At 37.4% G+C, this 23,271-nt stretch overlaps 2 protein-coding genes across 11 annotated transcripts in view; both read left to right on the top strand.

Annotated features, from left to right (window-relative positions):
* Positions 1–4,215, top strand: part of bend5 (BEN domain containing 5) — a 408,562-nt gene extending 404,347 nt beyond the window's left edge. For both annotated transcript variants that reach the window (XM_048211503.1, XM_048211504.1), the window contains 2 exons: positions 1,745–1,841; positions 3,641–4,215. In XM_048211503.1, coding sequence (XP_048067460.1) covers positions 1,745–1,841; positions 3,641–3,728 — 185 coding nt within the window. In that variant the 3' untranslated portion in view covers positions 3,729–4,215. The remainder of the gene's footprint in view (positions 1–1,744; positions 1,842–3,640) is intronic.
* Positions 4,216–7,176: 2,961 nt separating this feature from the next.
* On the top strand, positions 7,177–23,183 carry spata6 (spermatogenesis associated 6). Of its 9 annotated transcripts, none has more exons than XR_007187737.1 (14): positions 7,177–7,330; positions 12,057–12,194; positions 12,299–12,347; positions 12,452–12,493; positions 12,958–13,082; positions 13,309–13,389; positions 16,341–16,592; positions 17,457–17,574; positions 18,818–18,858; positions 18,943–19,061; positions 21,062–21,360; positions 21,592–21,708; positions 21,935–22,023; positions 22,905–22,942. XR_007187737.1 is itself a non-coding variant. In XM_048211493.1 (13 exons), exons 1-13 carry the CDS (start codon positions 7,241–7,243, stop codon positions 23,086–23,088), a joined length of 1,413 nt encoding a protein of 470 aa, XP_048067450.1. In that variant the 5' UTR covers positions 7,177–7,240; the 3' UTR covers positions 23,089–23,183. The 9 variants fall into 9 exon arrangements, 4 of the variants coding, with proteins under 4 accessions (XP_048067450.1, XP_048067449.1, XP_048067451.1 ...); XR_007187735.1 differs by having other exon boundaries at positions 21,062–21,158; positions 22,905–22,940; XR_007187734.1 differs by having other exon boundaries at positions 21,062–21,158; positions 21,592–22,023; positions 22,905–22,965.
* Positions 23,184–23,271: the final 88 nt, after the last annotated feature.

Below are 23,271 nucleotides of genomic sequence, written 5' to 3'. Positions count from 1 at the left end.
GGCCCCAAAAGAGCAGCCGGTTAACCACAACACACAGCTGGAGAAAACCTTCCTTATCAGTTCATGATGGAGCATCTATTCTGAGCCAGTGTCCTACAATACAGAGATCCATCACAGTCCAGTACACACATAGACTATGATCTATATCACAGGATCGTGCTTTTATTTGAAATCTTCTAATGTACAGTTTAAAGGCCTATAAAATGAAAATTGTCATCATTTACTCATGTTGTTCCAAACCTGTACGACTTACTTTCTTCAGTGGAACACAAATATAGATATTTTTTAAAAATGTAATGGAGGCTTGGAGCTTTCAAGCTTCAGATGTATTTATATGACTCCTGCATTATGTACAATACTGGTCAAAAGTTAGGACACATTACTATTTTTTTTTTTTTTTTTCATCAAGCCTGCATTTATTTGATCAAAAATACAGGAAAAAAAAACAGTAATATTGTGAAATAATATTACAATTTAAAATATATGTGTCCATACTTTTGACCGGTACTGTATATTTTGTGAGGAACATACACAAGTGGGAGCTGTTATAATCTTCAGTGAGATGTTAACCACTGTGACTGGATCACAGATTCAGTGAGTCCAACTCAAGAACCTCATCAGTCCAAACAAATCATTTAGACCACTTTTGTGAACAAGGTCTTCCTCAAAACAATGATTTGTTTAATTGGACAACATCACTTTGTTTTCATGCATTGCAAAAAAGAAAAAAAAGCTAGGAAAGATGTTCGGTTCAGTCTGTTCTTTTATGACCAAGCTACTGTTCTTTTATGGCATCAGAGGAGTCGAATGAACTACTTTTATGAAAGCTTTGTAGTTTGTAGTTGCATGGAAAAAGTGGCCAGTGCATTCTTTGAAACTTCTCCTTTTGTGTTCCACAGAAGAAAGAATGTCTTGGTTTGGAACGAGACGAAGGGTGAGTAAATGATGACAGAATTTTCATTTGTGGATGAACTATTCCTTTAGGTTAAAAGAAAATGATTTCCATTTAACGTCCGCCTGGCTTGTGGTTGTTGGAGTTAAACGGCTCCCACTCTTTCAGCTGCATTGTAAGTGCCCTCACAGCTCTTTGATGCAGTGCTTTTGGTAATTGATGTGCTCTGTAACGTGGGCACGGTGGAAAAAAGGCTTGTGGGGGGGGGGTTGTGGAGTAGATGCATGAATTTAAATAAAGCTCTGGCTGTAAGTAACTGCAGGAATGAGATGCATTTTTTTTTTTCCTTTGGCTGACTTGACTGAGAGGCGTTTGATTTATCCTCACGAGGAGCTGAGCGCTGGCTCGCCTGTCCCGCTTATTTACTCTCCGCATTGCTCTGCTGGGTATTGGCCAGTTATTTACTGCAAATGGTCGCGTTGGTGCGAGATGGGAGAAAATCGGGCTCTTATTTATTTATTTATTTTTCAATTAAAAGTGGCACGTCAGAACAGAGATTTAAAGGTTCCGAGGGATCCGACGTTCTAACCGTGCCGGGGCCTAGGAGGCATTCCAATATTGCTTTGTTGACGACTGTCTCTTTAGGAATACAGAGACAGGCTGCTGGAGTGGGCTCAAGGTAATTTGACTCTAAAATGCCAGCACAGTTTGTACCAGTGACTATAAAACAGTCAAAAGACCAATATCTATGCGTATGAAGGTCACTTTATATTTCGGTTTTTATAAGTAAAAATAAACAACTTAATAATCTGTGTGAAGTGTTCTGGAAGGCACCTTAATTTCCTCCCACAGACATGAAGCTGGGTAGAAACGTGGCCCGGACGTTCCTGGATTATTACAAGCTGAACAACCTGATAGATGAAAGCAAGCACACAGGACACATTAACAGGTCCATCATACAATTGCATGTTTCATTGCCTCAATTACGGCACCGACCTTTTGTTTGTTTTCCATATCCTTATGATTCATTCATAAATTATGTATAAGATTGCATAGATATTGAGTTTTACTACAGTCCTACTATAAGACACACTTTGCATAAGCTAAGCCAGTTTTTTCTTTTTATTACTTAAATGAGTCCAATAAGTTTAGTTTTGTTCATATTCATACCACTTTAAACTTTAAGGTGGTGATCAGCTCCTTTTAAATAGCTTCAATTGTTTAATATCAATTATGGCTAACTTTTATGTTTTTGTTAGTGTTTACATTATCTCATATGAGAGCTACTAAACTGTTTTGCATCTGAAAATTCTCCTACTTCAGTTTTCTTGTAAAAAAAAAAAAAGAATTTAATTGTAAGTTATGATTTAATTATTAGCTTTTCATCTTGCAAACCCCCTGCAGTTCCCTTACGAACAGCCAGGGGTTCCAGCTTTAAATTATCATATAAATGGAATTCATATATTATTCTACATTCACCATGCACACTCCTTCACCATATATGAATGAAAATGATTGTCTTACTACAAATATTGTCATATGCTTAATTTTGTGTATGGTTGTCTAGAACGGGGGTTCTCATAGTTTAGATTAAACTCACCCTGTTAAATTAGGGTTAGGGTTAGTAGAATAAGTTAAAGTGTTAGTTCACCCAAAAATGAAAATTCATGTCGTTCTACACCCATAAGACCTTTGTTCATCTTCGTAACACAAATTAAGATATTTTTGATAAAGTCCGATGGCTCAATGAGGCCTCCATTGCCAGCAAGATAATTAACACTTTCAAGGTCCAGAAAGCTACTAAAGACATATTTAAAACAGTTCATGTGACTACAGTGGTTCAACCTTAATGTTATGAAGCAACGAGAATACTTTTTGCGTGCCAAAAAAAACAAACAAAATAGCGACTTTATTCAACAATATCTAGTGATGGGCGATTTCAAAACACTGCTTCATGAAGCTTCGAAGCTTTACGAATCTTTTGTTTCAAATCAGTGGTTCAGAGCATGTATCAAACTGCCAAAGTCACGTGATTTCAGTAAACGAGGCTTCGTTACGTCACAAGTGTTTCGAAACATTTCGAAATTTCAATGGTTCACAGGACTTTGGCAGTTTGATGCATGCTCCAATCCAAAAGATTCGTAAAGCTTCGAAGCTTCAAGAAGCAGTGTTTTCAAATCACCCATCACTAGATATTGTTGAATAAAGTCATTATTTTATTTTTTTGGGCGCGCGAAAAGTATTCACGTCGCTTCATAACATTAAGGTTGAACCACTGTAGTCACATGAACTGTTTTAAATATGTTCTGAGTAGCTTTCTGGGCATTTGAATGTGTTAATTACCCTGCTTTCAATGCAGGCCTCACTGAGCCATTGGATTTGATCAAAAATATCTTAATTTGTGTTTCGAAGATGAACGAAGGTCTTACGGGTGTGGAACGACATGAGGGTGAGTAATTAATGACAGAATTTTCATTTTTGGGTGAACTAACCCTTTAATATGTACTTGCAAAGTAGTTAGTATGTCAGAATGTCTGTTGTGGGACCATCAAAATAAAGCGTTAGCAGATATTGAACTCTTTCCCACCATTAATGGAATTTTCAAGTGTTAGTGTTACCACTTGTTCAGGTGTGAAAAAAAACTCTCCACGAGAGTGGACCTCGAGGGCCAGAGTTGAGAACCCATGGTCTCTAAAACCATCTGATTCTGACAAAACTTCTCTAATAAACATTCTTTACGTCTTTCAGCTCTTCTGATGGAACATCAACCAGTCATCAAGGAAACAATCCTGGAAATGGGAAGGTGAAAAGTGACAGAAAGCCCAGGGATTACTAAACACACAGGGAACGGGATACGGTTCCTCAGTCCACTTGCAAATTACAATTTCAGCCCACAGCAATCCACCAGATATTTGTTGTCTAAGTTTTTATGTGATGATAGGACTCAACGACTGTGAATAAGTCTTCAGTATTAATTCTCACTTGTGAGATATTGCACAGAGAAAACATCAACTGTAAATTATCCCACTGGCTACATTTATTGCTTTTTCAGTGCTTTGTTGAATACCAACTACTTTCTTTGCCTTGCTTTTGGAGTTGCCTAATATAAGTACAGAAATTGTATTTCACTCAGCTGTAATCATTGTGATAAAGTGATTACTTTTATGAATTCTTTAATTGTTTAGATAGTCATCTTTTGTTGTTTGTTTAAACCTGAATGCTTGAAAATTGCTTAAATATAAAGCAATTGACCTGTAATGTTTTATTATATTCATGCTTTGTGTTCAGAAATGTGCTTCTAATAAAGTGTTTGATAAAAATTGCTTTCCAGTGTCTTATTAAGTGCTTATATTGAAAACCAGCAGAAGTCATTTTAAAATGCTATTAAAAAACAATGCATTTTTAATCCTCTCATCATAGTCTCAAGGCAATAAGCATCAACATATTTTCTGCTGTTCACCAAAGTACTCTAATACAGAGTCTGTTAAGCCTGTAACACAGTGTTCCCAAACAATGTCTGATCTGTCCACACACAGCAAACGCTCACAACACAGTGTGAGGGGGATAAAATACAGAATGGCTCAAGCTATCAGTCAAGAAGTGTGAAAAGCAGCATGTATTTTTCAGGCCAGTCGTTCGGAATAACTGAGGCAATCAGTCAGAAAAGGCAAAAACAAATGACTTGCATTTTAGATGGTAGAAGAGAAGATGGCGAGAGCTAATGTGAATGAGAAAACACATCCATCTACAGAATCTCGACAAACACACACACACACACACACGCACAGGTAATGGCGCTGTCATACCTAAAAGCCTTTGTGCTTATGGAGAGCCTCACCTCTCCATTGCGCTGTCATTTTAACCAGAGCCTCGAACCATTAGTCCCTTATGCTTGGCTCACCTCCCTGCCACAAACATATCCTAATTGCCCTTAGGCTGCTGTGAATTGTTTGCATTTCCCTTCTTAAACGTCGACATGGTCCATTCCTGTGCACAAGTTAACTGGCCTCAGTGATTCTCTGTGAGGTCTGTCTCTCGGCACTAGCAGTGGTATGGTTCACTTCGAGGGCAGATCCTTCATTGGACATCATTATAAGCTGCTTAAAACTGAGACTTAGTGAACTAATGTCACCCACTTTTAGAAATTTCTAATTCTGTTCACCTTTCGTTTTGAGAAATAGTCATTACTTTTCAAGTAGCTTAATACTGAATGTGTCTTCACTTGTCACTTTGCAGCTGTTTTTAGGACCAAACACTGTTAACGCTGCATTTTCTTACCAAATCTTTAAAAGATTTACTTTTGTCAAAAGTTGGCACAAATCTTGGGCTGACCATTCTGCCCCAAACAATGTTCATCCTAGTTAAAATCTTTATCTTGTTAAAAATGTTCTTTTATTTTAATTATTAATTTAATAAATTAATTCATTAATTACAGTTTCAACAAGACAAAACAAGATCTGAACATTTTTTACAAATATTTTTCAAAGAGATTTTCAGATGTCCACTTACAGTAACCTTTTGGTTTTAACTGAAAAGATACTGTATTAAACATAATATAGTAATATTAAAGTAATACTGTGTGTATTTAACAAACTAATAATAAAATAATTTAAAATCATGAAAACTTTAGTTATTGCAAACACAATTGAGTTTGTTCCTGTTCTGCCAGCAGACAGAGAAGAACTTCATACAAGATGAGCGTTGGATGTCTTTGATATCAGAACATGAGGACATGATTCAGTCAAAGATCTCTACAACTCTGTGGAAACCCAACTCAGACTATGTAAATAACGCTCATGCTTCCTTCAGTCTACCAGAATACATTGATTTACCGTTATTAGCTGATAATTCTGATTATGTTCAACTGATCAATTGATGTTTTCAGACTGGAAAAAAACTAGCGATCAGGTGTTTTCAAATCTCATTTGAAACGAGCAGTGTTGGGGGTAACGCGGTACAAGTAACAAGCATTACGTAATCAGATTGCGTTTTTGATGCAACGAGTAAAGTAATGCATTACAGGTAAAATGCATTATGTAATCAGATTACTTTTTGATGTAACGAGTAAAGAAATGCATTACAAGTAACACATAATGTAATCAGATTACTTTTTGATGTAACGAGTAAAGTAACTCATTACAAGTAACATGCATTACATAATCATGACTTTTTTGATGTAACGAGTAAAGCAACGCATTCCAGGTAACATGCATTTTGTAATCAGATTACTTTTTGATTTAACGAGTAAAGTAACGCATTACAAGTAACATGCATTACATAATCAGATTACGTTTTGATTTAACAAGTAAAGTAACGCATTACAAGTAACATGCATTATGTAATCAGATTACTTTTTGATGTAACGAGTAAAGAAACGCATTACAAGTAACATGCATTACATAATGATCACTTTTTGTATGTAACGAGTAAAGTAATGCATTACAAGTGACATGTATTATGTAATCAGATTACTTTTTGATGTAATGAGTAAAGCAATGGATTACAAGTAACATGCATTATGTAATTTTTTGATGTAACGCATAAAGTAACACGTTATAAGTAACATGCATTACATAATCACTTTTTGATGTAACAAATAAAGTAACGCATTACAAGTAACATGCATTATGTAATCAAATTACTTTTTGATGTAACAAGTAAAGAAAAGCATTACAAGTATCATGCATTACATAATCAGGTTACGTTTTTGATGTTACAAGTAACACATTAAAAGTAACATGAATTATATAATCAGATTACTTTTTTGAACTGTAAATTACATTCTAATAACACAAATACATTTACAGCCAAAAATGTTCTGCAGATGAAGTATTTTCAAGAACAACAGTCACAGTAATAGTAAGATGTGTAGCTGAAACCAATTTAGTGGATAGATGATTAATCAGAATGTCCTGCCAATCTGAAATCATTACTAGGATAGAATGGAATAGAACAGAATGGATAGATACTTTCAACTTTCATTTCGGCCATCTTGGTTTAGAGAAAACAAAAATTTCACATGCAATGGCTTGTCAGTCTGTGGCAGTGTATAGGATGTTGCACTATTGTCCACTGTAGTGGTTGATGTGCAACTGTGCAATCAAAACCCTGCATACCCAAGAATAGAAATAAACATTAAAAAAAGTTTAACATTAACATGTTTACCAATATTAACACATTTTACAACTTTTTTATTTTTTCAAACTTTGAAAAATTGTGTTGAAGTTCTGCCTAAAAAATGCCTTATTTACCCCATATTTATTTTGTCACTTGATCATGTCGTCATTTCCTCGCAGTTTCACGGCAGCTTGGGCTGTTGTGTTGTCATAGCAACCAAGTTTAAAAAACATGGGTGGACTGACACCGCCCAAGAAGCTTTCAGCCTCACAAATGCGACAAAAAGCCCTAAAATGCACGGTCGAATTGGAAATCCAAGCTGTGAGTACATCAACACGCGTCTCATTCTCAACAAAAACAAAATGTATTCCATTTTGCGTGTGTTATGATATAAGTTTTCGTGTTAGCATACTGTTAGCAACAGTGGCTATCACGGAGGACCGAATCAGTCCATCAGTCAAAGTTGCAACAATCAGAAGCATGTTAATAAACACTCCTGCATTCATTTCAGCCTCCGAAGTGTTTATTAAAAGCAATGCTCAAGCAAAGCTCCTTGATTTTTAGCCAAGCTGTTAGCATCTATTCGTTTTTGGTTCAGACGGAGCTTTTGCTTTTGTTTTTTCATATAACGTTAAAGCATCATGAATTTGAGAGGAATTCTTCTGCAGGAAGTTTTGATAATTGTTTTACGCTGAAATCAAAACGATCAGACATTCATACTAACACACTTGAAACTGGGAATAGGAAGTGGTTGTTTTACGTTTGGAGATAAGCAAGACAATGTGAAATGAAAATGAATTGATCATATTTATCAGATAAATCATATAAAGCGGATATTCAAAACTGTTTATCCACAGGCATTATTGTGTATGTCAGACAAAAAGAAAGAAAGATATAAGGATGTTAGCAACAGAAGAAATTATTTAAAAAGAATATATGTTTTAAAATCCAGTTGTTGTTTTTTTTATTAACGTTGGTTACATACATTTTAAAAGTATAATTTAACCCCTTCAGACCTGATTTTTTTCCAAAGAGGAAAAAAACGTACTTTATATTTGCACTTCTTTAAAGGGTTAGTTCACCCAAAAAAGAAAATTCTGTCATTTATTACTTACGCTGCATTCACACGGGGCGTCAGCGTCAACGCTTGACGGAGGGCGTGTCTGAAGCTTGTGCTGACGCGACCGTTATAGTGATAACAGCCAATCACATTACTTTCCGGTGTTGCACAAACGCAATTGGCTAGCAACTGCTCTAGGGTATTTGCATAGGGCGATCTGATTGGATGACGCCTGCGTTGGCGCTTGAAAAGTTGAGAAATCTTCAACTTCTGCCGCTTGCAACGCGAGTGAAGCGACGCGACGGAACCCACAATTCAGTTCGGCAACGCATGACGTCACCCATTCAAAGTAAACGAGAAGCGTTAACGCCGGCGCCCCGTGTGAATGCAGCCTTACCCTCATGCCGTTCCACACCCGTAAGACCGTCGTTAATCTTCGGAACACAAATTAAGATATTTTAGTTGAAATCCGATGGCTCCGTGACGCTGCATTCACACGGGGCGTCAGCGTCAACGCTTGACGGAGGGCGTGTCTGAAGCTTGTGCTGACGTGACCGTTATAGTGATTACAGCCAATCACATTACTTCCCGGTGTTGCACGAACGCAGTTGGCTGCGACTGCTCTAGGGTATTTGCATAGGGCGATCTGATTGGATGACGCCTGCGTTGGCGCTTGAAAAGTTGAGAAATCTTCAACTTCTGCCGCTTGCAACGCGAGTGAAGCGACGCGACGGAACCCACAATTCAGTTCGGCAACGCATGACGTCACCCATTCAAAGTAAACGAGAAGCGTTAACGCCGGCGCCCCGTGTGAATGCAGCCTGAGGCCTCCATAGGGAGCAATGACACTTCCTCTCTCAAGATCCATAAAGGTAACGTTACTAAAAACATATTTAAATCGGTTCATGTGAGTACAGTGGTTCAATATTAATATTATAAAGCGACGAGAATAATTTTGGAGCGCCAAAAAAACAAAATAACGACTTATTTAGCGATGGCCGATTTCAAAACACTGCTTCATGAAGATTCGGAGCATAAATGAATCAGTGTGTCGAATCATGATTCAGATCGCGTGTCAAACTGCCAACGGCTGAAATCACGTGACTTTGGCGCTCCAAACAGCAGATTCAACACACTGAGGTCTTACGGGTGTGGAACGGCATGAGGGTAAGTAATAAATAACAGAATTTTCATTTTTGGGTCAACTAACCCTTTAAAGTAGAAATGAATCTAAAAAAAGAAACTTTTGCCAACAAATTTTTTACATGTCCACTAAGTTACAATGGTAACCCCGACTAAAGAAACATAAAAATCCTCATATTTTTACCATACTAGAGTTTGGTAGAGTGAACTAGTGTTGAACTAGTGTTAAAGGATTAGTCCACTTTCAAATAAAATTTTCCTGATCATTTACTCACCCCCATGTTATCCAAGATGTTCATGTCTTTCTTTTGTCAGTCAAAAAGAAATTAAGGTTTTTGATGAAAACATTCCAGGATTATTCCTTATAGTGGACTTCAATGGCCTCCAGACATTTTAAGGTCAAAATTACAGTTTCAGTGCAGCTTCAAAGGGCTTTAAACGATACCAGGTGAGGAATAAGGGTCTTATGATCGCCTTTGTAAGTGCTTTGTAAGTTTGTAAATATGATTTAATTATTAAATCATATTAATAATAATTACTTAACATAAATGCTTATAAAACGATATAGTTTTAGCTCTGTATTTTAGCTTTGAAGTGCTTGCACAAATTTTACAACCTGGAACGCAACTAATTCATGAGGTTCCTGCTGATATCTTTCAAGACCTGGGGCACGTTCAAGCTCAAACCGGTGCACAACGTTTTGCTACGGTTTCCGGGTTGAATGACACGTTTCCTGGAAACGGTGTGCAACGGGGTTTGAGATACGTTTTCTCTTGTTTGGTGGGTGTGTCAAAAATGTCAGCCCAATCAGCAGAAACATGTATATAAACCACACGGTATTAAAGAGACAGCTCGCACAATGGGTCCAAGTAAAGTCGTTTACAAATGTGTCCACTGCAGCTCAGTATACACAACAATTGAAGATATTAGAAGACATGTTTGTCGTAAGAGTTTTATAGTAAAAATATAGCATATCAACATGATGATGTAGTTGTTTATATTTTTAGCTTCATTGCAAGGCAAGTTTATTTAAATACCAAATTTCATACGCAATGGTAATTAAGTGCTTTCTTAATTGATGTGTTTTCTTTTATTCTGGACGGCAAGGGCAGTGACTGTAACATCCAGCGGGCAGCGTATTTTGTAGTATTAAAAACATATTTATACCGACTTCATCAGGCTCTGAAAATTCTTCAAAAGGAACACAAAGAATGGCCTTCTCAGCTGCCATAGTTGCAACTCTTGCGTAATCAGAACAGGGTGTTCAATGCACCACCGTTTCGTTTAAAAAAACGTTTTGCAACGTTTTGTCGGGGCTGAACGCAGCCCTGTTGTCCATTGTGATGGACATTAAACTTCCTATTCTGCAACTCTGAAAGATCTTCAAAATAACTTTGAATATGAATATTTGAACTTTTGAAATGTGCATATAAAAGGTAAAAAGGGGGCTTCATCCTTTTCCTGCATAGTTGGTTAGCTATGCCTGTCTTTTGTGATGCCTGAATCTCAATCGGATTAAGTTAGGGGTCATATCTTCATTGTGATTGGTTTTGATCAGGGAACAATCAGTCAACAGGTAGTAATCATATTATAAAACATAAAATGTTATTGGTTTAAACTAAAAAAACATGTGATATCCATTCCAGTGACCTCAGGGTCTGAAGGGGTTAATGTGTCTTAGGCCCCGTCCACACGGAGATGCGTTTTTGTGAATACGCACAAATTTTGTATTGGATAGGCGTTTCGTCCACACGGATCCGGCGTTTTCGGAAGGTGAAACCGCTGTTTTTTGAAACTGGGTCCCAGAGTGGATAAATCTGAAAACGACGAAAACGATGACGTCATCACCCCACGTGTTGACCCAAGTCAGACGCCGCTAACAGCACAAAACAGCAACAACAACACCAATAGCAGACTCTAAATGCTTGTGTTCGTGCTGCAGAGGCTACTGAGCCAAAATAAAGCGTTATTTCTAAGCTTTACTATAGTTTGTATACAGCGCGCAAGGTTTATGCGCGTGCTCCAAGTCTTATTCGCTGCTTTAAGTGCATCTCTGTGGCAGAATTACAGCGCCACATAATGGTCTGGCATGTATACTACATCGTTTTGAGTCGTTTCAGTGGTTTCGTGTGGACGCAGATATTTCTTGAGATGAGGAAAAAAAAAAAAGATCGGATAGGGTAAGCTCCGGCTTCGTGTGGACGTAGCCTTAAAAAATCAAGTGATGTGACCCTAAAGTAAATGAACCCTAAAGTATATTTCCCCATATAAAAACCTCATAGGAAAATCTCGAAGTTATAAATATTCTAAATATAAAAAATATATATATTATTATTTTATGATAAAAATATAATAAATGATTTATCCGCGAACATCTTTATTTTTCATTTATATTATGTGCCCTCGTAATCTTTAATCAAAAACGTTAACGTCCCCTCCCCCTCAAAACGACAACTAAATGGGATTAAATATCCTCCACAATTGACTGCCATTCAGATCAGCCTAAATTTAGTTAGCAAAGCCCAACTTCCTATGATCCAATCAATTCCCAAAGGATGAAATCAAGTCCCACCCTACATTTATACTCATTCCAGAAGCTGTTTCACTCGGATATACATCACAACAGAGAAGAAAATACTATTTTAACTTCTGTTTCATGCTGACTTCAATATTTTTGTGGAACTTTTTTATACAAAGTAAAATGCTTAAATGTGCACAAAACTAGAAAATTTGATGTGAAACCTGCTGATGACAAAATGTATGCCTCACGTACTGTGTGTATGATGTAATGGCAAAGTTCTATGAAAGATTAAAATTAGATATAAAATATTTGTTCTCCTATAGATCACTTGTCCAGGGGTGGTGCTGCCATCCCAAGAGGACATTTATGTTAGTGTTCGGATAATGGGCCAGTACCAGAAGTCCAAGTGTGTTCCTCCAGTTTTCCCTCTGCTGCTGCATGAAAAAATGGTGTTTGTGAAGGTGAGACTTTATCAAAACCACTTGAATTAATTTTAGCCTTTGACAAATGCTATCTTACTATTTGTCTTTCTTTGTTTTCTCTCCTCTCCTATTCTCTACAACAGACCTTTGTGGGAGTGGTTGACCCGGGTGCTGTAGCTGAGCATCTGCAGAGTAAGAATCCTTCGTGCTGTTTTCAGTTTGTCCTGTGTTCTTTCATAAGCTTCAGATCAATAAACTTATATACCTTTCTGTCATGTTTTTTTCCTCCACTGCAGATGATACAACATCTTTAGAGCTCATTCAGCTCGTTCCTCCAGGTAAGGTTCCACATTCATTCCAGCTGTAATGCTGACAGATATTTGAGACAGTAGATTGAGTTCTCCAACATAGTGCTGTAAAGTGAAAACATTACATTTGAGCTTAGCTTTGATTGAACGCTCCAGCTTTTGCAGTTGACGCAACGCCTGAATTCTCAGACCTGCTAGTACAATTTCAAAAATTAAACAACATCAGCAAGGGAATACATACATTATTGGACCTAGCAGTCTCATTACTGTATGCATAAATCATGCTGCTTTTGATGGAGGTCTCTTGGGCTGAGTTTTTTTTATTTTATTTTTTTTGCACACAATCTGACACTCATTCGGTTCTGTTCCTGCGTTATTGCTTTAAAATGCAAAGAAACAGCTTTATTACCCTGAAACAACTTGATTAACCAGAGCTGTCAAGAAAACAGACAGAATTTACCATTCCATCATGTATTTTTTATTTGATTGTGCAGAGGGTGAGATCCTGGCCACGTTTGAAGATGACACCCGGGTGTTTCTGTATCCAGGCCCTCGTTTGACTCCCAGAAGCCCCGGCCCAGAGAGAGAGATTCTGATGAAGAGATCCATCTCCTTCCCCGTGCGTGTGTCTTCCTTTCAGCGTTTTTGTCATATCTCTGATGCATCTTAAAAGCCGGTCCCATTTTCCCGCTATTTGCTTGAAGACGTAGATTGTTTTGGTAAATTGATCTGCCAAGAGTGTTATTATCTGCATTTGCCCTCTGTCTTTTCATCATTCGAAAAGTTTTGTGATGCTTTTTTTTTTTTTTTTCCTGCTCTCTATCTCTCCTGTCTCGTTCCCCTAGGGAATCTCTCCCAAAGTGGAGTTCTCAACGACATCTATTATTGAGGAGTGTGATGTGAAACATGGTCAGCCTGCCATGTCTGTGAGTCTCTGGACTTTTGTTATTGTCATTATATTGCAGCTGGTATTAGCTCCGTTCCAAAAGCCAATGTCCTGCCTACGTAGGCAGCTGCCTTTTAAGGCTCCTGGCTTCTGGAACGACCGTACGATGCTGCCGCTCGTTATGTTTTGGAACAGAGCAATTATCCGTGATCCTAAATGAAAAGAAATGCTGAGGTTTAAACGAAAAGGATCAAATGACTTTCGTGTAACGAGGCTTTTCTTAGATGTGCGTGGGAGTATGATGGGTCTCCCTGTCAATCAAACTGTCTGCTGCCATCTGTGCCACTTGTTCTGTTTGCTGCTGTCCTTCTAGTGGCCTCACACCCCCTTTCAGGATGTTCTTTTCACAATGCAGGTAATTACAGAGAATTGGCTCGTTTCTACCCGGATCGGCGCTGATCAGTTGGACTTGACTGGTCCAATTTGTTTCTTCCATTACATGCTCGCAGAGCCCTCGTTCCGTTTAAAATCGCTGATTGAGTCGGCATCCTTCATGTCAAGTTTCTCAGACCCTCGTTAGACCGCTTCTGCTGTTGACCATCTCGTCGGGCCTGTTTCATGTGCGAGTCCTCCCTTTGTGGATGTCTCTAGTTCGGACTTGACACGGCATTCTGTAAAGCGGGCTTTCTCGGCGCGATTTGCATGCATTTGAACGCCGCTTGTTTCTTGTTTAATAAGCTACTTGTGGTGCTGGCTTTGTTGTTTCAAGGACATCCGGCTTTATCTCCCATTACCAACACCAGCCGAGCCACTAATCACATCAGACAAGCGCGACTCCTGCTTTAAAACGGCCTCTTTGTCCCTCCGTCCAAAGAAAAAGGAAGAAGAGAGAGAGGGAGAGAAGAATAAAAGGAGAAAAAGCCACTTAGTTTAATTTCATTAAATCTCGGCTCTTCAAACGGCAATCGCTATCAGGATTTACTTTTTTCTTTCTCTGTTTTTTAAAAATGACTTAATATGCCAGGATGTTCCAATTAGCATTTAAATTATCGTTGTTTTTTACATCCATGTAATGCCATTATCATATTAGGTTGAGGCCGGCCATCAAATGCAATTAACATTTTTAAAAACGTATTTACCCAGGCAGCGCCTGCAGGAACAGAGTTATTGGGGCTCAGAATTATGTTAGCTGAGATTAGAGTTATTGAAGTCATTTGCCTGCAAAGGTGAGATTGGAACACTGAGGAAAGGTTTACATCAGGTTACATGTGTACATAACAAGGAAATTAGTGGATTAGCACCGTACGAACAGAAAGACGTTCGCAATATCATCACAATAAAGCATGACCTGACCTTATACTCTCTTCCTCTGGGATCTTCTTTTCTTTCTTCTATTTGTAAAGGTGAAGAGTGTCATTTCTGCACCACTAGTGGCACCAGACTGAAAAATTATGATTGTTTCCAAAAATACATGGGGCCATGCAGTAATATTAAGGGATTTGAACAGACCCCGAACACTAAGTATTCAATTCTGGCATTTATCTGTGCTATGGATGGACATGAATGATATCTCAGAGGTGTACTATTTCTTTTAATAATCAAATCAATGTTTTATTCCTGGCAGATGATAAAATGGGCAATAAAAAAAACATTTAGGGAAACACAATAACATATAAACAGGTGTGGGTAGTCCTAGCAACTGCCTAGCCATCACCCAAAACACGTAGCAACTGCATTGCAAATCAATATGCTAATAAACATACAGATCACCTTAGCAACCACATTGCAACGCCCTGGCAACAACACACAATACCCCTTTACATCTTCACAAAATGAAAACAAAACAAAGTTGTTTGCTTAATGGCCTCTTTGAGCTTCTGCATGTTTTAAAACTATAATTTTGTTTGACTTCAACATGCTTCATGTTTTATTAAAGGATTAGTTCACTTTTAAATGAAAATTACCCCAAGCTTTACTCACCCTCAAGCCATCCTACAGTAGGTGTATATGACGTTCTTCTTTCTGATGAACACAATCAGAGTTATATTAGAAATATCCTGATGCATCTAAGCTTTATAATGGCAATGAACGGGACCAACGAGTATGAAGCTTCAAAAAGTGCATACATCCATCATAAACATACTCCACACGGCTCCGTGGGGTTAATAAAGGCCTTCTGAAGCGAAGCGATGCATTTGTGTAAGAAAAATATCCATATTTAACAAGTAAAATATCTAGCTTCCACTAGACCGCCTTCCATATTCAACTTACGAAGAAAGTGTAAAACTCTCGCAGTTAAAAACGCTTGCGTTATGTCCTACGCCTTCTGTATTCAACTTACGAAAAAAGCGCAACTGACGCCAGTTGCGTATGCTTTTTTCACAAGTTGAATAATATATTTATTAATATAACTCTGATTGTGTTCATCAGAAAGAAGAAAGTCATATACACCTAGGATGGCTTGAGATTGAGTAAAGCTTGGGGTAATTTTAATTTTAAAGTGAACTAATCCTTTAATGTTATGAATTAGCATTTTTTTGTGCCCTCATAATCTTTCATCAAAATAACTTCCCTTCCCTCTTGCAACATCTCTTCTCTGATGGCATGTTTACTGAAGTTAGGGCGGGTCAACCTGTCACTCACATGACATCACAGCAATAGCAAATGACAACAATCCAATCAATTTCTGATGGACAAAATCAAGTCCCGTCCTTCATTTTTTCTTGTTCACAAAGCCGTTTGTTTTGGGTATATGTCACAGTAGGAAAACACTATCGCAACTTCCTATGCCTACTTTAATTTAGTTTTATTTCAGTTTTAGTTTCAGTAATTTCATTACTTTAACTTAAACTAATTATTCAATTACCAAATTTCAATTAGTATTGAAATTACCAAAAATGATTTTTAATAGTTTTAGTTGTAATTTCAGTAAATGATAACAACATTGCAACTATTAATAAAAATAAAGTGAATGTCTTTGTTTCTATCCAGTTATGTAATCGATCTACTACTAAGCCCCGCCTTGTGAGAACCTGCCCTTCAAACACAAAGAAGAAGAAACCAGACACAGCGCCATCCTGTGGATACGAAAAGCCAACGGTGGCATCCCAAAGCCGTGCTCCTTCACCATACACCCACCGCAAGATGTGTCAGCTGTCCGAGGAGGCCAGACAACGACTCAGCCACCTCAAACTTGGGCCCTACACATTTAAGAAAGAAACGGTTCCTCAGGCTCCATTTGTGGTGAGTGATATTGACTGATAAAACGATAGAAGCAGTGTTTATTGAGTAGTTTTTATCTTTGATAATTGTTCATAGTGACAAGGAATATTAGCTCAGGTCAACTAACATGCATACGGTTATAATTTTATATTTTTATACCTGTCAAACTTTTATTATTTACAATATTTCTTCTGTGATGGCATTGATTACAGGAGACAGACAGCCGTGTCAAAATATCCACCTGTTTTCTTGACTGAAGTAAAAACATCAATTCTCCCTCTTGTTTCTTTTCCTGTTTTTTTCTAAAACAACAGTACGTCCCGGGGTGCAAATATCAAAGCTGTCATTGTATAAAAGGCAGCTCTTGGATTTGTGTCTGATATCATCATGGCATTTTCTGTCACAGGCCTTTTAAAAAGTGGGTAGCCTTTTCAAAGAAAATCCCCAGGCTACAATTAACCTAAGTAATTAAGAGTCAGACCGTGATTAGCAAATTCTTCCCTCTTATTTCAGCAGATTAGCCCGCTCGGTTTATGTGTGTTTAAAGTCGGCACACTTGTTTTGCATGAAAACGAAATAGCTCGTTTCATTAACTCGCATGGTCACTTTACTATTTAAATGAAGTGCCAATAGACTAATTGAAGTCTGAGAGTTGAGTTTATACACAGACACCTGAGTCTGAGTAACTTCCCTCTTAAGTTTCTCTCCTCACTTTCACCTTCCAAGAGAAGTGATTAACTCTGAAATGAAAGTCAAATTCATTTGAATAATCAATGCTGTGTGTCAATGGAGTGTTGATGCATGTCGCTTCACCTGCCAAATCAGAGATGAGTGATTATTTATCTTTTAATGGGCAACGTAGCTGATTGCATCTTCTGTTTGCAGGTGCCCCGAAGCCCAAACACGTCGCTGATGGAATCCCCAACGTGTCTTACATCTCACTCTGCTACTAAAAGAAGCCCGCTACAACTGCGATCACGGAGCTACACCGCAAACCTCACAGGTCACTATGATACTGTCATGTCACGCCAAACCTGTATGACTTTCTTCTGTGGAACACAAAAGATATTTTGAAAAATGTGGTGTTTTGGACCCCACTGACTTTCATTGTTAGGATAAAAACAGTTCTTCAAAATATACTTCTTTTTTTTTCTAAAGTTTGGGGTCAGAAAGATTTTTCTTAAAGAAATTTTAAGAAATTGATACTTTTATTCAGAAAGGGCATAAAAACCCACATTTGGTGTTTGACCATTGAAAATGGTTCAACAATTTGGACATGGAGCCGCATTGAGATCCCCATATCTATGGGATTGAACCATATAGGGCCTTAAAAATGAACACACCAAAAGAAAAGTTTGCTAAGAATCAGAATGTAAAATCATATTGAGATATCTGATGATATCTTTTTGAGTTACAGGCACACAAACTTGGGGAAAAGAAAATTTATGGAACTCAGGAATGTTCTATGCAGTTGTTTTCATAAAGGGGAACAAGATACATTTCTAGTTTCAACATAATTTGTTCTTCAGACATTACGTTTTAAAAGAAAAAAGTATCAGTTGTATGCAAAGTGACCCACATTTGGTTTTTGACTATTGAAAATGTATACCTTTTAACAATTTTTTCTTGGAGCCATATTGAGTTACAAATATCTCTGGAATTAAAACATATAGAGCCTTCAAAATGAAGATATCAAAAGAGTTACATGTCACATAGTCACATAGTTCATGAGTTACATGTATGCAAACTTTGGAAACTTGAAAACTGATTTTTCCCATTTTCGAACTGTCACAATTGGCATATAATGCATCAAAGATTACTAAAGTCAGCAGATTTTAACAATAGACCTCTGTGTAAAAATAAAATATGATGCTTTGAATGATCATCTCTATTTATGGAATCCCCAACATGCCTTGTGCCATTCCTAAAATCTATATTTCATGACACACATTCTCGAACCTACAAACAGAACAAAATATGAACAAAATCGAAAATTTGAGCTGGGGAAGTTTCCGAAATTTGGTTGATGCAATAGTGTGGTTTCTTTTCTGTTCTGCAGAAGAAAGAAAGTCATATGGGTTGAAGCGGCATGTCATTGACTAAATGATTTTCATTTTTGGGTGAGCCATCCCTTTAAATCCTTCTTTTCAGTATTTGAATCAACTAGTGATCATAAAGTATTATGAGATGTTTTGAAGTGTCGTGGAGTATTGCATTTAACCATATTTTCCACAAAACCTCTCTAGATCCATCTCTCCTTGGAAGTTTCAGATCAAAGCCCTCACAGGTAAGTTACAAAGTGATTGACTTGATCAGTAAGGTACTCCTTGCCTATTCTGACCCTGTTTTCTCCGCTATTTCCCTTGTGGAGGCGTCCATGCAGGCAGCCAGAAATTCCCCAAATAAATCCCCCAAAGAGCATTCCACACCTGTGTCCAGCACTCTCAGAGACCAGAGTCCAGTCCTGAGCCGCTCTTCACTGAGAGAACGGTATGTTTAACAAGTTATTCTGCATTTAGCAATTCAGTTTGCTGCAGAGCAATTTAACATGGACAGTCTTTGTTCTTGTCATCCTGTTCGATTCTGTCATTAGATTGATTTGTTTTTCATTAAGGACTAACATATAGAAGCATTATACTTATTTATCCTTACATGTGTTTATTATATGTCACGCTTGTGCCTTTCCTAAAATCCATATTTCATGACATGCATTCTCGAACCTACAAATGTGAAGTGAGTAAAACTAAAAGTGCTACCCCTTCGCCCATTTCCTATGAATTTCCAATTACATGATATTGACTAAATGTGCGGCTCATAAAAACAAAGCCCAGTAAATAGTGCGTCCATTCCACAAATCTATATTGTGATCACACACAACAGACAAGATGAATTTACTGCCTCACCTTCAAATGACAGAATCTGATGTTTGGTCATGTTTGTTCATTACTTATGAGAAGGGGGAAAAAGCTGCTGAGAAAACAAGAGGAAATGCTATTGATTGGGTTTCAGTGAGATCTAATGCGTTTGACCCGACGCACAGTTTAATAAATTCCGAGAGACCCTTGTCATTGATCTGAACATCGGCTGCAAAACCGGCAAATGTTTGTTTGTTTGTTTGCTAGTCTCTCTACCGCCGGCGCCTTTTCCGCAGGGGCATGAGCAAACATTTAAAATCAATAGACAATCTAAGTCTTGAGAGTAAATAGCGGGAAATGTGTGATACTATTCTGTCAATTGAAAGCATGACCGGAGTCACAGGCCCGGAGATTAAGACTCGCTCCGCAGATTCGAACAATGAGAGATCAGGCACGTCTTTTTGAGCTGCTGATGGGGGAGTTAAAGAAACGACGGTTTCTAAAGTTCAGGCTGGCCCACTCTGGCCTTCTTGTATGGTAATCATAAAGACCATCTTACGGCCCGCCTGCGTTATGGCCGTTAAAGGCCTTTCATACAGATCTGCTGGTCTTTTTACCTCTATATTCTTTTTAATATAGATTCAAATTAATTCTGTCTAATATCTGTCTTTTTAAACAAGCTCAATGAGTTAATATTATATTGCTAGTTTATTCACATGCAGCTTTTGATATTCTAAATCCAAGGACATGGCTCAAATGCCTGAGTAATTCCTCATCTGAGCTTCTCTTTCTCTCTTGTGGCATATTTAGATGCGTAAAATGAAAATATCAGCATTTGCTACAGGGCTGGAGATAAATGTCTCTGTATATGTGTTTGTGATTTAACTTCATGATTTAACTGGTCTGAAATTTACAAGTCGTATTTCCCAAGATGACAGCGCTCCAATGTAAGGGCAACAGCACAGACTAGTGGTCAGAGCTGGTACTGTTAGTATGTATTTCAGCATAGATTCTGTTTTGTTTGCTTGTTTACTTTATTTTTTATTGTTATTTGGAAATTTTTAAACTACATATAAACAGTAGTAAGCATGTCTTGTATGCACACTTAAAAAAACTAAAATATACACAAGAAAACATTCATATTCAAGAAAACAGGGAGATGAAACATTCACAATTTAATATTAATTTTACACAAAAAAAGGAATCGGTGGTAGTGGTATGTTCAGTCCATCTTGACCAATATTTAATATTTGTGATTTTATATATATATATATATATATATATATATATTTTTTTTTTAAACTTAAGAAGAAAAAAAATATATATATATAGTTTTTAAAAATTAAGTTTACTATTTTATATATATATATATATATATATATATATATATATATATATATATATATATATATATATATATATATATTATAATTTAAAAAAATAAAGTTATTCATAAATAGTAATTAAAATAGTAATTCATAGTTGGAACAAATTCATTATAGTCGGTGCCTCTAACCAGTCCTTTTTCTAATTGATTTTCTGGTGAAGTTCCAAGACGTCATTGCTCATATTTGTGTAAAGAATTTGTTGCCTTTGAGATGTATTTTCAGCCATGCTGTTTTCCGTTTTCTACAGGTTCCAGAGTTCATCCAGTCCCTCACAGTCCAGAGAGATCCACAAACGAGTGCAGAGAATCCTAAACAGCTCCGGTCCCCGCTGCAAGCTTTCTTTTGTACGTCACGCCTGAGATCGCAACCGCATGTAATGCTGTCATTCTATGTGCACGTTAACCCATGCAAAATGATTCTCCAAAACACTCATTACGGCACATGTCAGTGTTTCAAACGTCCTCCATTGATTCTGTCAGGCGCTCTGTATTCTTCACATCCATTGTGTCAGGATGTGCTGCCACTGTTTTCCAGGAAGTGAACGAGGTAATCACCTTACGTGCTCATTCTTTCTGTTCGCTCGAGTCGTGGGCCGCTTAAACGCATCACCACCCACGCCGTGTTTCGCTGGAACACCCTGATGTGAAAGAAAAGCGAAAGAGTTCTAATTACTCTAAAGCTTCCCCAAATCCTCCCTTAGAGGAAAAAAGGAGCGCATGTTCACTGGGAGGGAGGTCTACAGGCTGACGGCTGTCGTTACAGGCTCATCTTTTACAGACAGGAGAGAGAGAGGAGAGATGCCACTGTGGCACAGTCGGGTGCCAAGCGCTGTGTGGCTGAAGCCCAGCTCGAGAAGGGAAATGTGTAATCCACTTCAGAGTTAAAAAGAGAGAAGTACTAGGATTTATTTTAAAGAGTTTTAATCAAGCAGTTCAAAGGATCTGCTTTTTATTAGAGTTTCACTCTTCATGCATTGGCATATTTTGGAGAAATTTAATTAGTTTGGGATATTCAGCGACATTGCTTTGTGCTAATTTCACCATATTATTAGTTGTTGTTTTTTTCCTTCAAAAAGAAGTTTGTGAATATTTTCCACAAACGTGTGTATGTGTGTTGTCAGGATGAAGAGAGTGAGGAGGAGGGAGTCAGACAGAGTTCATGCGTTTCCACCCACCATGATGTGATTGACAGCCGGCTCCCACAGGACAGGTGCACAACACCTCATTTCATACTTTTTAGGATTTTTGGTCTAAATTGAAATTTAACGAATCTTTCTTTAATGTGTATGTATGTGTAAACAACAGTATCTTACAATAATATAGAACTGTCACTAAAGACTATTTTGTTAATGAAGTAATCGGCCAATTATTTTGATGATTAATTGGAATTTTTTGTGTGTGTGTGTGTGTGGGAGGGTCATAAAAATAGACCCAAGCAAAGACCTAAGCCTTTAAAATGACTTAAAGATCTTATATAATAGCAAAGAGGCAATAGTATTTGTTTCTAATAAAGTATCAAAAAAAGTAATCATATGGTTTTATAGGAAGACACTGTTGAAATACGTAATATAAGCAATTATTGTATGTACATTATGTACTAAATGCCTGCAAAGGGCGCCAATGACCTGTGTTGTTACACAAATAATTAAAGCACATATATATATATATATATATATATATATATATATATATAATTAATTTATTTAATTGAATCGCAGCCTTTGTGAATTCAAACGCACTATGCTATAATATGCATTTTAATGATTTTAATACATTGTGCAGCCGTAGAAAATGATTTAATAATCATGGATTCTCACCCGGTTACTCGACAACGGTAAATTGCAATTGAGGATTTTTTTTTATTTTTTTTTTTTTATCATCAAGTAAAATAAGTATAATACTAAGTTTTGGCATTTCCCACATGCAACACATTGCAAATATCATATAAAATTATGCATAACTGAATTTAGTGTTTAGTAATTTCCAGTGGGACTTGAAACTGTAAAATGTGTTATAGTTGACCTTGCAATATACACAGTTATAAATTTTAATTCGACATTCAATAAACATTGTGTCCTGTCCATACTGCAGGCTTATTCCTGGAGAACCATCTGTTCATTTAGACAACGGCACATTTTGGACTAACAGAGCGGCCGTGTACACAGGGAAGCCCCACAGAGCTGTGTTTGAGGACAGCTTGAGCAAAATCTACAAGAACCTCTACCGAAACGCATCACAGTCAGGACACAGTGGACAAAGCACCTGGACACAATGACCAAAGACACATTCAACTGCTCATTTAATGCAGTGGTTTTCAATTCTGGTCCTGACCCACTGCTCTGCATATTTTGTGAATCACACTTATTTAACACACCTCATTAGATGAGAGCTTCATTAACTTCACTGAGTGTGTCAGATAAGAGAGACATGTGCAGAGCAGTGGGTCATGGGTTAGGTT

The sequence above is a fragment of the Megalobrama amblycephala genome, linkage group LG12, assembly GCF_018812025.1.
Source record: "Megalobrama amblycephala isolate DHTTF-2021 linkage group LG12, ASM1881202v1, whole genome shotgun sequence".
NCBI lineage: Eukaryota > Metazoa > Chordata > Actinopteri > Cypriniformes > Xenocyprididae > Megalobrama > Megalobrama amblycephala.
This window is presented reverse-complemented; position numbering and strand designations above follow the sequence as displayed.